At 40.2% G+C, this 17,092-nt stretch overlaps 1 protein-coding gene across 1 annotated transcript in view; it reads left to right on the top strand.

Moving 5' to 3' along the window:
* TMEM38B (transmembrane protein 38B) overlaps positions 1-16,699 on the top strand; it is a 68,777-nt gene extending 52,078 nt beyond the window's left edge. The window contains exons 3-6 of the mRNA XM_083185014.1: positions 6,867-7,051; positions 10,050-10,137; positions 11,086-11,203; positions 15,828-16,699. Of these exons, the coding sequence (XP_083041140.1) occupies positions 6,867-7,051; positions 10,050-10,137; positions 11,086-11,203; positions 15,828-16,058 (622 nt within the window). The 3' untranslated portion in view covers positions 16,059-16,699. The remainder of the gene's footprint in view (positions 1-6,866; positions 7,052-10,049; positions 10,138-11,085; positions 11,204-15,827) is intronic.
* Positions 16,700-17,092: the final 393 nt, after the last annotated feature.

A 17,092-nucleotide genomic window follows, 5' to 3' on the forward strand; every position in this document is an offset into this window, starting at 1 on the left:
AACAGGTGGCCGCCACCGCCACCTCCAGACCACATCTACAGATACCGCATGAGAGCGGACGCCTGGGTCTGCTAATTAACGCTGATTACTACTCAAACACATACACCTGTTGTTTGAGTAGTAATAGGCTACAGCCTATTAAGTGAAAACCATTATTTCACTACCTGCAACCCACACACAGCGCTCAAACACATTGGAAGCATATCTTTCTACACTTCTCTACATGTAAAGGTTGGTTTCATTTAAGGTAAGAATCATTTTAAGACCTGCTTATATATGCCAAGGTAGTTATTTTGTAACCATTTATACACATTCATTAAGTGTTTTCATATACTTTAAACAGCAGCACACTCAATCTACACAAGTCGACATGTGTCAACGTTTTCACTCTAATACATACATATTTTTTGTCATTATGATAACAATACATAAACCACATCTAAGAGCTACAAGGATGTGCCAGCAATGTTCTAAGGCCATGGCCACTATTTTGCACACAATCTTTGTATAGTACCCAAAATACATAACTGTACCACTTTCTGATCTGCTATGAATTGGATGTACTACACTCTGGATGTAAGATGCCACCAATCACATTATTGCAATCACATATCTGTAACAAAGGATTCCTACATCTGCTTATGACACTGAAAACTCATATATGTTAAAATATTTAAACATGTTTGTTCACAAGCAATTTTATCATGTTTGGTCGACTCACACATCTTTAACATACCTGTACCAAGACCTGACTGTTTTTTTTAGGGAGGACACATATGCATTCCTACACAAATGTCCATTTTGCCCCTTGTTTGCCTACCTCACCCACTCCATGAGGAAATCATTGTTCTGGACCTGGTTTTACCTACTAATGTAGGAGTTACCTCACCTGCACAGAAACTGCTTTCTCACCTATTAAGTTGGTCTGCACATGTGCTGACACAAACAAATTAGCTGGGAAAAGTTGGAAATGAACATGTGAATGGCCATGGAGAGGGTTATACATGGGAAACTTCTACAACACTTCAATAAATGCACAAAAATACCCTGGTCAGTAAGTACACATAAATGTATTATTTGTTTGACACAAGAAATTACACATACAATTGTTTTGTAATTGTGAAATAAGCTGTGATTCTGAACAGCAAATACATTTTATTTGAAAATTTAATTTCATAAATAAAATTAAAATATTAAATATTTACAAAAATAACAATCAGCCAGAACAAGAGGTTGCATATCTCCAAACATGTGTTACCCAGCAACTGCAATGGTGAAAGAAATGTGGACACCAGAATACGACCTGCACCAACCAGGGAGAATACTAAGCACGATACACACCACCAAAAATAAAACCTGCATTTCAAGAGGTCAAAATAAGCAGTTTACTGCCCTTCGCACGAAAATGGATAGATGTAGAACTCAGAAAGTTGATCCCCAGTGCAAATTAAAAATTTGGGGTCCAAACACAGAGGAAGTGACCCAGGTGTCATTATTTTGGCCCTTTTTTCCCCTTTTTGATGGGGCCTTGGGGACTGGGGCCTTTGGGACTGAAGCCTTGCGCCGTCTTGGGCCAGTGGACAGAGGAGGGTCAGCAGAGGTGAAAGTTTGTGGAGCAGCTTGGGGTGGGGCAGCAGATGGGGGGTTGTCCCTTTGGGACCTGGCGGTGGTGAGCAGCTCCGCCAGAATGTCATTCTGGCGGCTGAGTTGTTGGGCCATGCTTTGCATGCCAGCCGCCAGAATGTCATACTGGCGTTTGAAGGCCTCAAACTGCTGCGTGTTTGTCTCCTTCCAAATCCCCATGAACTCCACAAACTGCTGCTGACGGTCTGCAGCCTGCACCCCATGCTGCTCGATCCTGTCCAGCATCTCCAGCAACCTGCCATCATATGAGGCCAGTGGATGGGTGTGGCGTATTGGTGGAGGCTGGACCACTTGCTCCACTTGTGGCTCTGAAGAGGAAGATGCTGCCGGTTCATCAGGTGTTTCTGCTTCCTCTAGGATAAAAATTTAAAACAATGTCACCATCACATACACAAACAATCTCTCTTACCACAAACAATGCATTACTGTGACTTACCATCAAAAGCAGCAGCAAAGACCTCTGCCGGGAGCTCACTATCCAAATTAGATACCCCCCCTAACCTCGCTCACATCAATCAAATCCAACGAGTCCTGCTCCAGGGGGGTATTCCAAACTGGATGGCATAGGCCCCCTCCCGGTGGACATGCTGTGGTTGTACCGGTCAGTCATCTTCCTCTTCAGTGTAGTTTTGAAGTCTGACCACCTACAAATTTATTCAAAAAAAGATCAACATGAGATATGTGCACCACTGTGCTAGTAAACATCATTACTACATTACACTTCCTAGTGTTGGTGATATCTCACTATGCAGAAATGACAGCAGCCATGGCCAAATTATGCATCTCCACCTGTTGAGAAAATACACATCCCACCATAGCTTGACAGTGTTGATATTATGGAGTAATTTAACTATGGGAAGGCATGCTGGGATGTGTAGTTTATCAACAGCTACATGTGCACAGTTTGGACATCCTTGTTTCAGTAGCATCATATGGAACATGTTACTACAACTCTTTTTCAACAACACACTTTCTGTTGTCCCATCACATACTTCACAGGAGCAGAACTGTGCCCATAACCTCACATCACACCAATGGTGCATGTTTCATATATAAATGTGGGTTATTAGACATGGTTGTCTTCACATGTGTCATTGAAGTGTAACACTATCTACAAACACACCTTTCTATTATTCTCAAAACATACATGTAACATATGTACACACATATGACACTATCAGGGGGAGAAACACACTTGCCTTTTCTTCAATGATGCCCAATATTTTTCCACTGTTGACACCTGGTTCACTTCCTCTGTGATCTTCTCCCAAAGCTTTCTCCTTGCACTGGCAACCGGCTTCCTGGTAGGTAATTCTATCCATTCTCGTGCTCTGGGCACTAAAATTCTCAATTCTGCCTCTAGAAATGCAGGGTTTCTCTTTTTGGTGGTGGTATCCTGCTCAGTTCTCGGCCTAGATGGTGCAGGTCGTTTTCTGGTGGCCCCAGTTCTCTCACCATGCAGCTGCTGGGTCACACATGTTTGGAGAGATGCAACCTCTTGTTCTGGCTGGTTGCTTGGCCCTTGTTTAGCTGCTGGTGTTGCAGCAGTGCCTGTTAGTGAGGGGCCCCCTTGCTCTTGGGCCCTCCTTCTCCGCTCCTGCTCCTGCTCCCTCTGCCTCAAAGTTTCAAGCAGGGATTCTGCTGTTGCTCTCTGTAGGGTGTCCTAAGCTGCGGAATCATCTGAGCTAGACATGTTTGCAGCAATTATGGCCTGCATCTGACTGGATATTTATATTCAAAATTCCCGCCTTGAACAAGGGGCGTATATTTTTCCCCGCAATGTATTAGCTAATTTACGCCGATATTTCCCGCCAATATTTCCCGCCGATGATCTTGGCAGATAATTACTGCTTAAATTACGCAGGTGTCCACGCGCCTGAGCATTCACCTGTACATGCACATACACAGGTTGTTGACCATTGTGTGCTACATGTTGAAATGTGTGCACATGTCATTCCAATGATGAGTGTTTTCAGGTGGTCTCAGTTGAAGTACGTGTATGCTTTCTTAAACAAATTTATAAACATACCAACGTTACAATGCTTTCCTTACATTTGTTATGAGGATTAATTTGTCATACACCAACATGTTGTATGTACGTTGTTATAAGCGTGTGTATTACTAGATGGTTGCGTGTATAATTTATTGCACAGTGTATATACAGTACGTGTCTCCCTACATTGAAAGTATAATGTATGTTATGGTGTGCAGATAGGAACGGTCCGCAAAAGTTTTTATTCGTATACATATTGTTAATGTAAGATGGATTAATAAAGTTAACAATAAAAAAACTACCTTTTCGTCCAATCAGCAACCACCAAAACTTATATATGTACCTGCAATTAATAACTGCGCCCTTGCCAATATGTCTTTGACACGGGCTGCCCCATTCTCCACCGTGGAACTTATGGCGTTGGTCTACATCATGGACCGTCGCCTGGGGGCCAGGGGCACTTATGTCTCCAATATGGAGAAGCGGCGGGCATATAACGCAGCCCGCCGCTTGATTTTCGCAGGGACCAACGTCCAGAGGAGCCTGGGGCAGGTGGAGCGGCGCTGGTCGGACCTGTGCCACCGCCAGCCAGGCCTACTTTGCAGACTTCGGCGGAATATTAACCGAGGTAAGTTTTTTTTTTTTTACACAAATATGTCCGCGTTTTTTAGCAATGGGTTCAGGAATTACTTTTAACATGTGCATGAGTATGTGGGTGTTTAGGGGTGTATAGGGGTGTTTTAGGGGTGTGCATTGATAAGGTCTGATTTTGTGTGTAGCAGATCGAAAAATTTTGATGTTACATTTTAAAGACCAATGAAAATTTAACATTTATATTTATATGACGATGACTAATTTATTTTTGTTATTCTCTCCTTTTCATGAAACAAAACCTTCATTTTCTATACCATCAACATGAACATTTCAGCATGCGCAAGGGTACGCATGAGGGCCAGAGAGGAGACCCAGCAAGAGGAGGAGGATTTTGAGGAGAGCACCCTGGGGCCCGCTGGTGCACACACCATCTCCCCCTCCACTTCCAGCAGCCACTCACCCACCCCCAGCCACTCACCCAGCCAGGCTTCTGTCACCCCCAGCCAGGCATCTGCCACCCCCAGCCAGGCATCAGCTACTGGACACCCATCCAGTGAACAACAGGATGCCACAAGTAGCCGTAAGTAAACAATGTGCCAAATGTTTACATACACATTTCTACACATAAACAATCATAACACCCACATATGTGTATACAACATCATAATTAGCAGCAACATATCAATGCAGTGAGAGCCATCGCTGTGGCCTGTCCTCCTACAGGAACAAAGGTCCCCTTGGTGTATTTTCAGAGTGTGGGCACGCCTCACCCCTTGAGTAATTGACATAACAGCACATCCAATTACATATCCGACCGTAGTGGTGTTGAAGTTATGTGGGCCCAGCTGTTGTGTAACTACGCTTCCCAGCATTATGTGCAACAATAATTTATAGATTGGTTTGTTAATAGTGTGTGAGGCCATACGGATGCATGCTTTTCAAAATTAGGTGTAGGCCTATAATTTGTACAGCAATGGCCAACATTTTACTAAGTAAGGAGTGGTTAAGCCACAACAATGTCAGTACACTTAAATAGCACAGGTTAATTGTGAGTTTAGAGGTGATTCCCCCACCACAAACCTCCCAATTGGGATACAGCATACATTCATCCAAGAAGGAGGAATTCATTTCATTTTATGTAATATGTACAGTATGTGTGTGAAAACATAATAGTCTTTTGTACCGTGTTTACAGCAGACCCATCTTAAATGTAGTAGAAAAATGTATGTGGGCTTCACACTTAACTCACAACTTCTTATTATGTGAAAATACAACAAAGATTTGGGTATATTATATACTAATTATAATGTATTTTTTCCCTTCACTACAGACACTGAACAGCACCAGGAAGATGTGGCCCAGATAATGCTGGAAATTTTCCTGACTCTTTATTATTTAAATCTCCTGTTTGGCCGACTGGAGGCCCTAATTTAATTATTTTTTTATTTGGAATTATTCTGTTTCCAAAAAATAAAAGGTTATGTTCTGTTAGAACTTGCCTGTGTTTTTAATCTGAAATATGTTAGAGGGTTTGTAAGGGCAGGTACATACAGATGTGTAAGGTAACTTTTATATTTGTAATTTGAGCTGAGGGGTAACGATTGATGTGTGAATGTGTGTGTTTTTGGGTTTAATAACACATAGTGAAAAGGCATGAATGTTAAATGTTGTTAGATTAAAACATCACACATAACATCAGGGTAGGTATACATGTTAAAAAATCAGAACAAACTAATTATGGCCATCATTTAGTACATACACACAAACACGAACATAACTTTGTTTAAAAGTAACAGCAATGTGGGGACACATAGATAGTGATTAAAATGCAACATTAGAACATAATAAATATACATGTAAGGAGGGGTAAAATGTATTTTTATTAGGGTATTAATAAAGGTAGACAATTGAGGTAATAAAAAACGATAATTGAATAACAATTGCAAAATATCATTTAATTGTCTTAATAGTTGAAAGGCTAGATTATGAGGGCCATATGTGTGAAGGGTATGCCAGACGTACGCTCACTCTCACGATCGGTGACATACGCTGAGTTTTCCATAGAAAACAGCCGAGACCCGTCCGTACAAGGAGGCGGACGCTCATATAGCCGTAAGATGTCGGTGTGAAAACGGACGGGAGCCGTCCGTATATGGTGGCGTACGCTCTGTTGTACGATAGCTGTCGGTGTCTAGGAGTCGAGCCGCCCGTGTACGGTGGCGTACGCTCAATTGTACGCCACTCCCCTTTGTCGGTGTTTGTGGCCGTCCATATGCGGATGTTTTGTGGGTAGACTTTCGCTCACCGTCCGCGTACGGGAAACGTACGCTGATACGGAACGTACGTACATTTGGCCGCCTGAACCAGAATAAGGTCCAGAGTCTGGAGATGCCAAAGAGAACGTTCTGCTGCCTGTAACATCAGTTATTTAATTGTCAAGCTTGCCACCTCCTTCTTCCTGCTTAAATAAAGTACAGCAAATATAGAAAGGAGGAAACAACTTTAATTTACTATTTATTTTCTTGTATTTAAAAAAATAAGTTTCTAGGGTGATTTCCATGATGTAGTGGGGAATTTTTTGTAGTGTTTGATTTCTTGTGAACATTATAATTGACTTTATTATTTTTATATACAGGTACATGGTCTATTACTTTCCTTCGGATCTGTTCTACAAATGCTTCTGTTTCTTACCTCTCCGAGTCATTGCTGCCGCAATGAAGGAAATGACCAGGACCTCGAAGATTTTGTCTGGAGTTACACAAGCAAATAGTCGTTTTAAGGATGCCTGGCTGGTCATGATTGCTATCGGCTGGGCAAAAGGTTGGATGCAAATAATTTATCCTTTATTTTCTTACATTTAAACAAAGACTCTACATGACCGGATGGAATCTTGCTTCCATTCACCATATTAGATCCCTGCGATGACTTAGAAAAATACATATATTTTATTTATATTCGTTTCTGGTACATATTTACAGCATATAACATTACACGTCCTGTGTATGACGTGACATGCTACTCCTCCCACTCCTCCAGTTAATTCATTTTTAACTCTTTCACTGCCATTATTTCATGCAGTGCATTCATGAGTGACACATTAATTCTAGACTTAGCAGTGACCAGATCATTCACAACTTTAGTCAGTGCTGTCTCTGTGGAGTGTTGGGCACGAAAGCCTGACTGATGCGGGTCCATTAAGTTGTGCGAGTTAAGAAAGTGTGTGAGGCGAGTATAGGCAAGTCTTTCAAGTAGTTTGGAGGTGCATGGAAGTTGAGAAATGGGACGGTAGTTTGAGAGAGAGCTTGGATCAGAATTCAGTTTTTTTCAGAATCGGAGTAATAACTGCTTGTTTAAACAATGAAGGAAAGACACCAGTAGAGAAAGAGAGGTTACAGATTTTAGTTAAGATTGGGATGAGCACAGGAGACAGAGATTTACTTATTTGCGAGGGTACAGGGTCAAGAGGAGAGGTAGTAGAGTGGGAGGCAGAGAAAAGTGCAGATACTTCATCTTCATTTGTGGGATCAAATGAAGCAAATGCTTCAGAGGGCTCAGGTATGGAATTGAGCATATCACCAACTGAGTTGGAGCATACCAATTCATCTCTGATCTTGTCAATCTTATCCCTGAAGTAGGAAGCAAGATCTTGTGCATGGATAGTGGTTGGTGGCTTGGGTGAGGGAGGGTTGAGAAGGGATTTAAATGTATTAAAAAGACGTTTTGGGTTAGAAGCTTGAGCAGAAATGAGAGTTTGGAAATATGTTTGTTTGGCAGTTTCCAGGGCATAACTGTAGTACTGGTAGATATTCTTATATGTAAAGAAATCCATTGGACTGTGAGATTTACGCCATTTACGCTCAGCTTTGCGTGAGATATTTTGTAGGTGTCTCGTTAATTTAGAGTGCCACGGTTGGCGTCTAGGCCTACGTGGAGTGTGGTGGGTAACTGGAGCCACTTCATCCAGGGCTGTTTTGAGGGTTAGGTTTCGGTGTGATACCGCCATCTCAGGAGTAGTGAATGCAGAAATAGGAGCAAGCTGTTGTTGCAGTGAGGAGGAGAGTACTTGAAAATTAATACCATTAATATTTCTGCGGGCTTGAGGTGGATTAAAGGATTTCTGTGTTTTTGAGTTAGAAGTACGGAAACAGTACTGCACTTTCTAAGCTCACAATCTCCCAATTCATGGTAACGCTCCTGTCTCTACCTCCTGGTAGCTGCTCTCTCGTCCAGTGCAATGTTTGAGGGCTCAATTCCACATATACAGTAAATGTGGTAGAAGCAGCTGGTACACTGGGCATGTGCAGCAGCTCCACTCTGTCCCTTACACTGCGTAATGTGGTGGCAGTTCTAATCATATTATACACCAGTGCTATTGTTGTCATCATTCAAGGCACTTGCCAAGAGGAGGGGGTTTCCAGGTAACCAGAAACCCCCCTGCATTTGCATATGGTTGTGGCTAAAACCTGATGCCGATCCTGGAATGTTGCATGTTTGTATGAGAGTAGACACATGTCGACTTGTTGTAAATTTGTGTACTATTGGGGCAACATGACAGGCACAATTGTGTGTTAAGGTTTGATATTTTAAAATGGCACATAAAAGCACCAAATAATACAAGGGCAGTTGTGGGTAAAAACAATGAAATTGCTAAGAGCTATGAATGCAGAGAAGTATAAATGTTTAAACTGCAAAAGTGTGCTTCCCGTGTGGCTGGCATGTAGTTAGTGAATTGGTTAATGGGAGAAACTTGTATGTTGCATGGGTGTGTATTGTGTGCTGGTGCATGTATTTGATCAATTCTGCATGTTTATTGCCCTTGCGAATGTGGGGCCAAGTAGTGTCTGGCCTGCGAGGCGTGATACTTACTAAATGATTTTGAGCTCAATCAGTCCAAGCGTATACACACTGGTTTCCATCCAGTTTTGTGGCCGCGCCCACATTACGCTTACTCTGCACGAGTTCACTCGCTAGCGCATTTCTACTCGTAAGGTCGCGAGTGTGCATGGTTGCTCAAACCTGCACATGCGCCTTGCGAATGGGACGCATGCGCAGTGAACTAATATGCCCTCTGCGAACAAATTCGAGTCTGAGCAAGGAAATCAGAATAAGGCCCTAAGTCCGCTTGTAGTGCCTTTCCCCGGCCTAACTCGCCCTGCATACTTATGTTTGGCATCCTGGTGGCAGTTGGGATATCAGCATTGATATTGTGAATGCCGGTATCCCCACTGCCGGTATGATGAATGCATTCTGTAGTTGACATGGCTTTGTAAGGTCAGTGTAATTTTATACAGTATACACTATATTTCCTCTTTCTATTCTCGGTTTGCCAACATTGCATAGATCCACCTCTATCTTTAGAAGGGTAATTGGACTTTTCAAAACTCATCTGGCTGCAAACAGTCAGGACTATTTAAGTATTCCAAAGTGGGTAGGTTCTGATCCAGTCCTTCTTTATGTGGTTGCTAGGAGCAGCTGTTCACCATAAGCATTACTACTAGGGCATTCAGGATGGGAAAAAATGGCTTTCTACATTACCCATGTGACAATCATTGAGCTGTTTATCTGATATTACACCACATTATGCCACCTTAGGTGTCCAAGATAAGCTTATCTAACACAAGATGTAAAACATACATAGATTTTCAAGCCACTACAGGCAAGCATTTTTTTTTTTCAATTAAATATGCTGTTAATTGAAAAAGTTTTTATGGTGTAGAGTACCTTTTCTTGTTTATTTTAAATGTGAATATGCTCCCATGGGCTAAGCTACAGTGCATTAGGAAATAAATGTGTGACTGTAATGAATGTTTGTCTTCAGCTGCTGGAGGTGGCCTAATATCTAACTTTGAGCAACTTGTGAGAGGAGTCTGGAAACCAGAGAACAACGAACTTCTCAAGATGTCCTAGTAAGTGATTATTTATTCTAAGTCTAATGCTTTTTCTTGAAAACTACTAAGATTAATTTTAACAACCCAAATAAACATTGCCTTCTTGTTTTTCAGTCATTTTAGCACCAGAAAAATATAGATGGTAATCATTTCTGTTCTCCATTGTTAATCCTTGATCATCTGTCTATGCACCTTTCTCTGTATTTACCTCTGCATCATCCCCAGCCTATCTCCATATATTGCCTTATTTATTTGGTTGCTATGGGAAACTTTTTCACTAGTACATTTACCACTTTTAAATTTTGCCCACCCCTTCCATGGCATAATTAATTTACTCAGTAGAGTTGATCAATCTATACATTGGAATATACTTTTAAAAAATGGGACTACTAATTTGTTGTTTCACACCTTCGTGGGGAATTGGAAGCCCTGACTTAGTTCGACTTACAGAGAAAATAAACAATAATATTTGTCCTTTTTAAAATGAAAAAATACTTTATTTTTCCTAAAAAAAGGTCTAGCAATAAAGCCTCTTTTCCAGTAGGATAGTGACAGGAGAACACGGAGCCTTATATTAAAGCCACTGTCTTTTTAGATGGGCTTCCCCAAGCCTTTACTAGTGAGTGAGGACAATAGCAAGTATTGGCTGAGTGGCCTTGTAAATAAGGAGAATACCATATCTGGCAAAAAACATTGATCCCGTGTTCTAAAATCTGTGGACTGTTGCTAATTCCATTTTTTAAACAGGTGCATTTTAAACCGGTGCATAGAACTTTATATAAAAACTTTTTCGTATAAATATATTTAAACTAGCTAAAGTATAATAGGATCTTATATAATGAAGACTAGGTTATGTATATGCAGTTTCAGAAGATATAAATATTGTTATTATTATAGTGTAAATAATATGCTGTAGTTACAAAAATCATAATTTATGTAATCTCTATTACTCTGCTTTCTTTGCAGCCCTGTAAAAATTAGTTTAGTTGGAGCAGTTTTGTTCACATTGCAACAACTGAAGCTACTCCCAATTGCGAGATACCACCTAATTTTTATCTACACCATCTTCTTAATAACTGCAAAGGTAAGAAAGGTATACTGATATTAGGCTTAAGATTTCCTCAAAGAATCTTTCAGCATAAAGGGGGAAAGCAAAGTGGATAAATCATTGCGGCTAGATCGGATACATGTCGGCTAGGAAGGTCCGTGAGAGCTGACCAACATGCTACATTGAAGTAGCTCACTGTCAGAATGAATCAGACGTGCCTTAAATGACAGTTTAGCAAACCCTGCTGTTTACTGGGCGCTGAAAAAAATGTGTTATCACTGCACCTATGCTAATAATGATGCATTTGTGGAAAAGGCTTAAATTTGCATGGCAACATTGGAATTGGACCTCTGCTGATTTTCGAAGGGTTGCCTTCTCTGATGAGTCACTTTTTTCTGCTTCATCAAATGGATGGACAACGGAGTGTCAGATAAGAAACATCAGAGAAAAAACACCCTGCAACCATTGCTGGATGAACACAAGCTGGTTGCGACAAAGTAATGGCCTTGGGAATGTCTTTGTGGCATTCACTGGGCCTACCCATCCATGTCGAAGGCACTCTAAACCGATTTGGTTATGTTTATCCTTGCCAATCAGGTACACCCATACTTGCTGGTTGTTTTCATGGGGGCAGATGGGAATCTAGCAAGACAGTGCAACATGTCACATGGCTAAAAATGCCCAACAGTGGTTGGACAAGCACTACCAAGACTTCCAGGTACTTCCCTGGCCCCCTAATCCCCCCATTCTTGAACCCAGTTGAGCATCTGTGGGAGCATCTCAATCATCATGTTCGCTTTGTGGATCTTTACCACATACCTCCAGCAGATGTGGGATGCACTGCCTTCAGCATGGCTCCAGATACGTGTACAGACCTACCAGCACCTTACTGAAGTCACTCCCAGACCATCTAGATGCTGTCTGTGCTCCACACAGCAGCTATCAACTGGTGGTCATATTTCTGTGACTCTACTGTATATATGCAACAGAATAGACATGCCGGGAGGTGTAAAACAAATGAATGAAGAAAATGGAAAAGAATGTGTGATCTACAGTTTAATGCAAAAATCATGCATTCAAAAACGCTAAAGGCTAAATAAAGTATTAAGGGTACTATAATCAAAATTGCATAAGTAATTTAAAGGCAAAGAAACAATACAACAAAGCAATCAGAAAGGTGAGTCAGATTATTTGTTGCAAAGGGAGAGGAGTCAATAGCAGGAAATAAACATTTAATAATGCTACTCTACACCCAGTGTGACTTTCTAGTAGCACTGAAAGATGATGGATACATTGATAAACATAAATACATTGTTGAAACCATAGCTGATTGTTACGAATAATCTAATGTGGTTTATAAAAGGCATTATTTTACTTAACAATTATGATTTCATTAAAGCAAATTAGTTGCAACGGGAGACTTCCCTGCTGTATACTACTAGGTTCAATTAATAATTTAAGTGGCCTTAATACGATCTTGATCATTTGTATGGTTTAGAACAATTTATTCGTCCCTCTAGAATACACTCCATGTTATTTTATCATTTAGACCCAGGGGATGGATCGTTTTTAACTCAAACATCCATCGTGCCTCCATTTGCAGTAATTTACTGGATCTGTCACCACGATCTTGCTGTCGTAGATCGCCTATTGTATGTATCCATTTCAGAAAAATGCCTGGTGACCGGTTGGTCCAGAGATATGGTCGATCCGATGATTGTTAATGCGGCTTTAATTGCTGAGCATTGCATGCTGGTCTCATCTTTAAGATGTGACCCAAGTCTAAACACAGAATGTCTAAACAAATAATTTGTACATTGAGCCATCAGAAAGCAAAGTTGTCACTATCTTAGTCCTATTTAAAAAATATATAATCTTTCTAAATTTTGTAAATAAAAAAAGGTGCAAAATATACAACTCCAGATATTAAGAGATTAGTTTTGAAGGTTATTTATGAATAGTTACAATTGTTATGTTAGAGGATGATTGTTATTATGTAGTGCAATGGACTTAGACAGGTTAATTTTGTAGCCTTAGAGGGCATCATATGTGATAAGTGTTAAGGGTTGAGAATAGGTTGGGCATATGTTTTTATTTCAAAGACCTCTGATAAGAGACCATTTACTGAAAACAAGGCAGAGATGAGGGCCGGAATTCCACTGAAAAAAATTACCTCAAATACAAAATTCTGTAACTAGGCCAACTGCTCTGGTTAAAGGCTTGCAAAACGTCAAGGTAGAATTTTATGGCCAGGTTTCAACCTTCCAGGTATTTTCATGATTTTGTTTTCCAAGTAAAAGCCTGATTGATTGGGTAGGGCAGCTCATATTCAGGCATGTGGTAAGAATCTTTCCATACATTTTAATATCAGTCATCCAACTAGAGATGAGTTTATAAAGGTCTTTAGGTATAGTTTTATTTCTTACCTCAAGAGCTTCTGTGGCAAAAGATTCAACATTTTTTTTGAATACCTCCATTAATTAAGTAAGCAAAAATGTTATATTAGTCTGTTATGAATCCATAAGGTCCCAGAAAATTTCAAGCCTTTTATAAAATAAGGTTGGACAAACATCTACTGGAACATAAGATTCAGGGGTACAACTAATCGCTATTCAGCCATAGTTGGATGAGATGGCAATACTAAAATAGGGGTATCACATCTACAGTAGTCTTTACCATCTAATGGGTCCTGTATAAGGTTGAACTTGATGGGCGCAAGTTTTTTTGAACCTCAACTACTATGTAACTATGTATGGTGTCCCAACACACCTGAACCCCAAATTCCTGCGCTCAATGACTTGAGAAAGATTTGAGAACTCTAGGAGATAAGCAGGAAGGTGACATTTAGATAAGTCAGAACTGATTAAACAGTAGAACAGTTCCATATTTGGGCAATGCTCTATTATATAGTCTAGCATGATCTTTATTGTCCTTTTGAGCAGATCACGGAAGAGAGCTCTAGAGTGAGTTTTGCTATTTAGAACATTTCGTCGTGAGAGTTTAACCCTCAGTTTGACTGCCAATAATTTGTGTAATTTATTTTTGTTTTCATAATGGTATAAAAAATGTTTTAACCCTAGCAGTCAGCTGAAAGCTCAGCTTTTTTTGACACACCCATTTGCAGTAACCACATCAGAACGTGAATCGTATAAGTACTCTCCAGCTGATTAATCAAGGCAGAGGCTCTGTCTAATCTGATCTACTGATCTCAAATACATTTTGGATCACCATTTTATGGGCATCCTGCAACAACATGGGGGTAATCTCAGGGCCAGCATTGGTGGAGAAGTAGTTTTTAAGGTCCATATCCAACTACATTCTTAATTAAGGATTAAAAAGGACTCACTAATTAAGACATATCTTAGGGCAGTATTCAATGAGAAAAATTCTCTGTGTTTTATGGAGAATTTGTGCTTTGTTTGCCTTGGACGGAGCATTTTGCTCTCCAAAAGCGAGCAACCCTATTCAATGTGAAATATTCTCCGTCTTTCTAAGTGATTTTCTCCGTCTCTCTCCGTGTAGAAATTCTCCATCTTTTGATGGAGATCTGGAATGTGAACTTTTAAACTAAAAGGGTTTTTTTTTTTTATTTTGGTGTCAAAAAATCAGGTTTTTTTTTCTGTGAAGGGGCATGTTATTTTTATTCATGTGCTTATAGCACATGAATATATATTTAATTTTAAAAAAAATATTTTTTTTTAATTTTTTTTTTTTTTTTTTTTACACAGTGCAGCCAGCAGGGGGCCGGAGCGCTCGAGCCGCTCATTAGATATTCATATATTCACTGCACCCGATCGTTAATATGCACGATCGGGTGCAGTGAATACTGGGTCCCCCGCTGGCTATAGGGGGGGGGGGCAGCCTGTGCTGCCTGGGTCCAGGGGAGCCCACCTCCCCTACACATTCCTCTGGAGCAGCCAGGGAGACTTTAATCTCTCTAGCTGCTTCCGTCCCCCGGCTCCCTGAAAGCTCCCTGCCGCAGATGCTCGTCCGCTGCAGGGGTTAAGACTAGCCGCGAGTGGCGGCGAGTCTTAAATACATTGAATAGTGGGAGCAGGAGGCTCCGAAACAGGGAGAATCTCTGCTAAAACACGGAGAGTGCATGGAGAGCGAAATAAAACGCTCTCCATGCACGGAGAACTTTCTCATTGAATACTGCCCTTAGTCGCACATCTTCAGCAAAACAGACACTCAGCGCTATTGGAGTTGCACATGACCGGTCAGCTCACTCATGCCAGGAATCTCCTACTGTGGCATATTGCGGCCAGATGTATAGAGGACATATCTGTAGAAGCTAATTTCATAGTTTTATATGGTCCATTGTTTGATTTACATAATGTATGATGCAATGTTCTGATTAGCGTTTGTTGCAGTAGCCTTAGCCATATTGTTTTGGTGAGCTGAGCAGAAAGATTTGTAAAAACACAGCACAGCATCTATTTAAGTGAGGCCTTGTTACAAATGTGAAAAACTCTATAGCACACACAAATAAATTGAATTACGTGGAAGTCTACTTGCCCATTCCAAGTTTTCATTCATAAGAATATTTTCTAGCAATAGGCTTTGGTTAATTATAATTATATGGCTAAAATAATAATGAGCATTCTAGAGCTATTTTGAGTTACATTCTGCAATTCTTACCTCTTGGTTCTGTGTTTAGGTTACAATGATGCTGACAAAGTCCTCCACCTCTCCATTTAAACCGATCGAAGAGGTAATTGGTCACTGGCTGTTTGGCTTGAATCAAACCCAAACCGCAAATAAAGCAAAAGTTCCGGCAGGTGAAAAAGACTCACCAGCCATTAAAGGGAAACCTTCCAAACAAGACCTTAGAGAAAGCAGTGAGCCTGGAGACACAACAAGGAAGAGGCCCACTAAGAAGAGTGAATGAACCAATGCTATAACACTATACAAGTGTTTCAGCTGTTTGCTGCCAATCATAGTTACTGTATACGATTGAGTTAATGTGAATTAAATGGGTTTGTTAATATTATTTATAGAAGTGCCGAGTTTTTACATTTGAGGAGATATTGAAAATGAACACATGACTCTCTTATGGTCATGTATAGTCCTAACCTTCACTTTTAGGTGGACACAAAGCAAAGTACTAGTTAAACACATGTCTGGGTCAGCCTGTGAACAAATGTTTACTGCTAATTACTGTTGTCCTAGGGGAAGAAAGAAAACAACTTCTGCATTCTCGTGTCACTGTTGATATTTCGTATTGAATGGGTCTCTATTGAGGAAGTGGGGTTTTTATACATAGTCTAGTTTGATTCTTCTCACAAGCAATAATTCTGGTTGTAAGCAGTAGGGTGAACATTTCCGCACAATAGAATATTTTTCCAAATAGTTTGTTTTTAAAGTTGGATACACTTGATACATATTTATCTCTAATTGTATTTATGTACTTGATTTTCTATATTTGCTAAAAAAAACAAATGCATTTTAATTTTGTAAGTTATTGTTCTTAATATTCTCACTATTGTGTAAGGTGTTTGATAATTTTACTTTTAATGTTCAAAATGTGACTTTTTTTCTAAAATTCTCACTTCATTTGTCAAAAAGAAATATCTGAAATAAAAAAATATATAGATTTCACAATATTCCCAGTTTGACTTGCTCTTGGCTTTGTGTAGCAGTATTATTTGTTTAGTTTTCCTTCTCAGTGGCTTAATTTGCATTTCATTCAAACAAACTTCACATTATGAATATTTATGAAAACATAGAAGTATGCTTTCAGTTTTATGTTTTTTTACAAGGACAGGTTTGTGTCCCATCCATCCCCCCTCCTCCTCCCCCCCCCCCCCCCCCCTCGCCAAAGTTACAGCCCAAACATACTGTATCTTTTGTTTGTTCTGCAAACTTCATTTAGTCATAAACGGTGAATTAATTTAATGAACACAACAATAATTTTACCAGATT

Source organism: Crinia signifera, chromosome 1 (genome assembly GCF_055691185.1).
Source record: "Crinia signifera chromosome 1, ASM5569118v1, whole genome shotgun sequence".
NCBI lineage: Eukaryota > Metazoa > Chordata > Amphibia > Anura > Myobatrachidae > Crinia > Crinia signifera.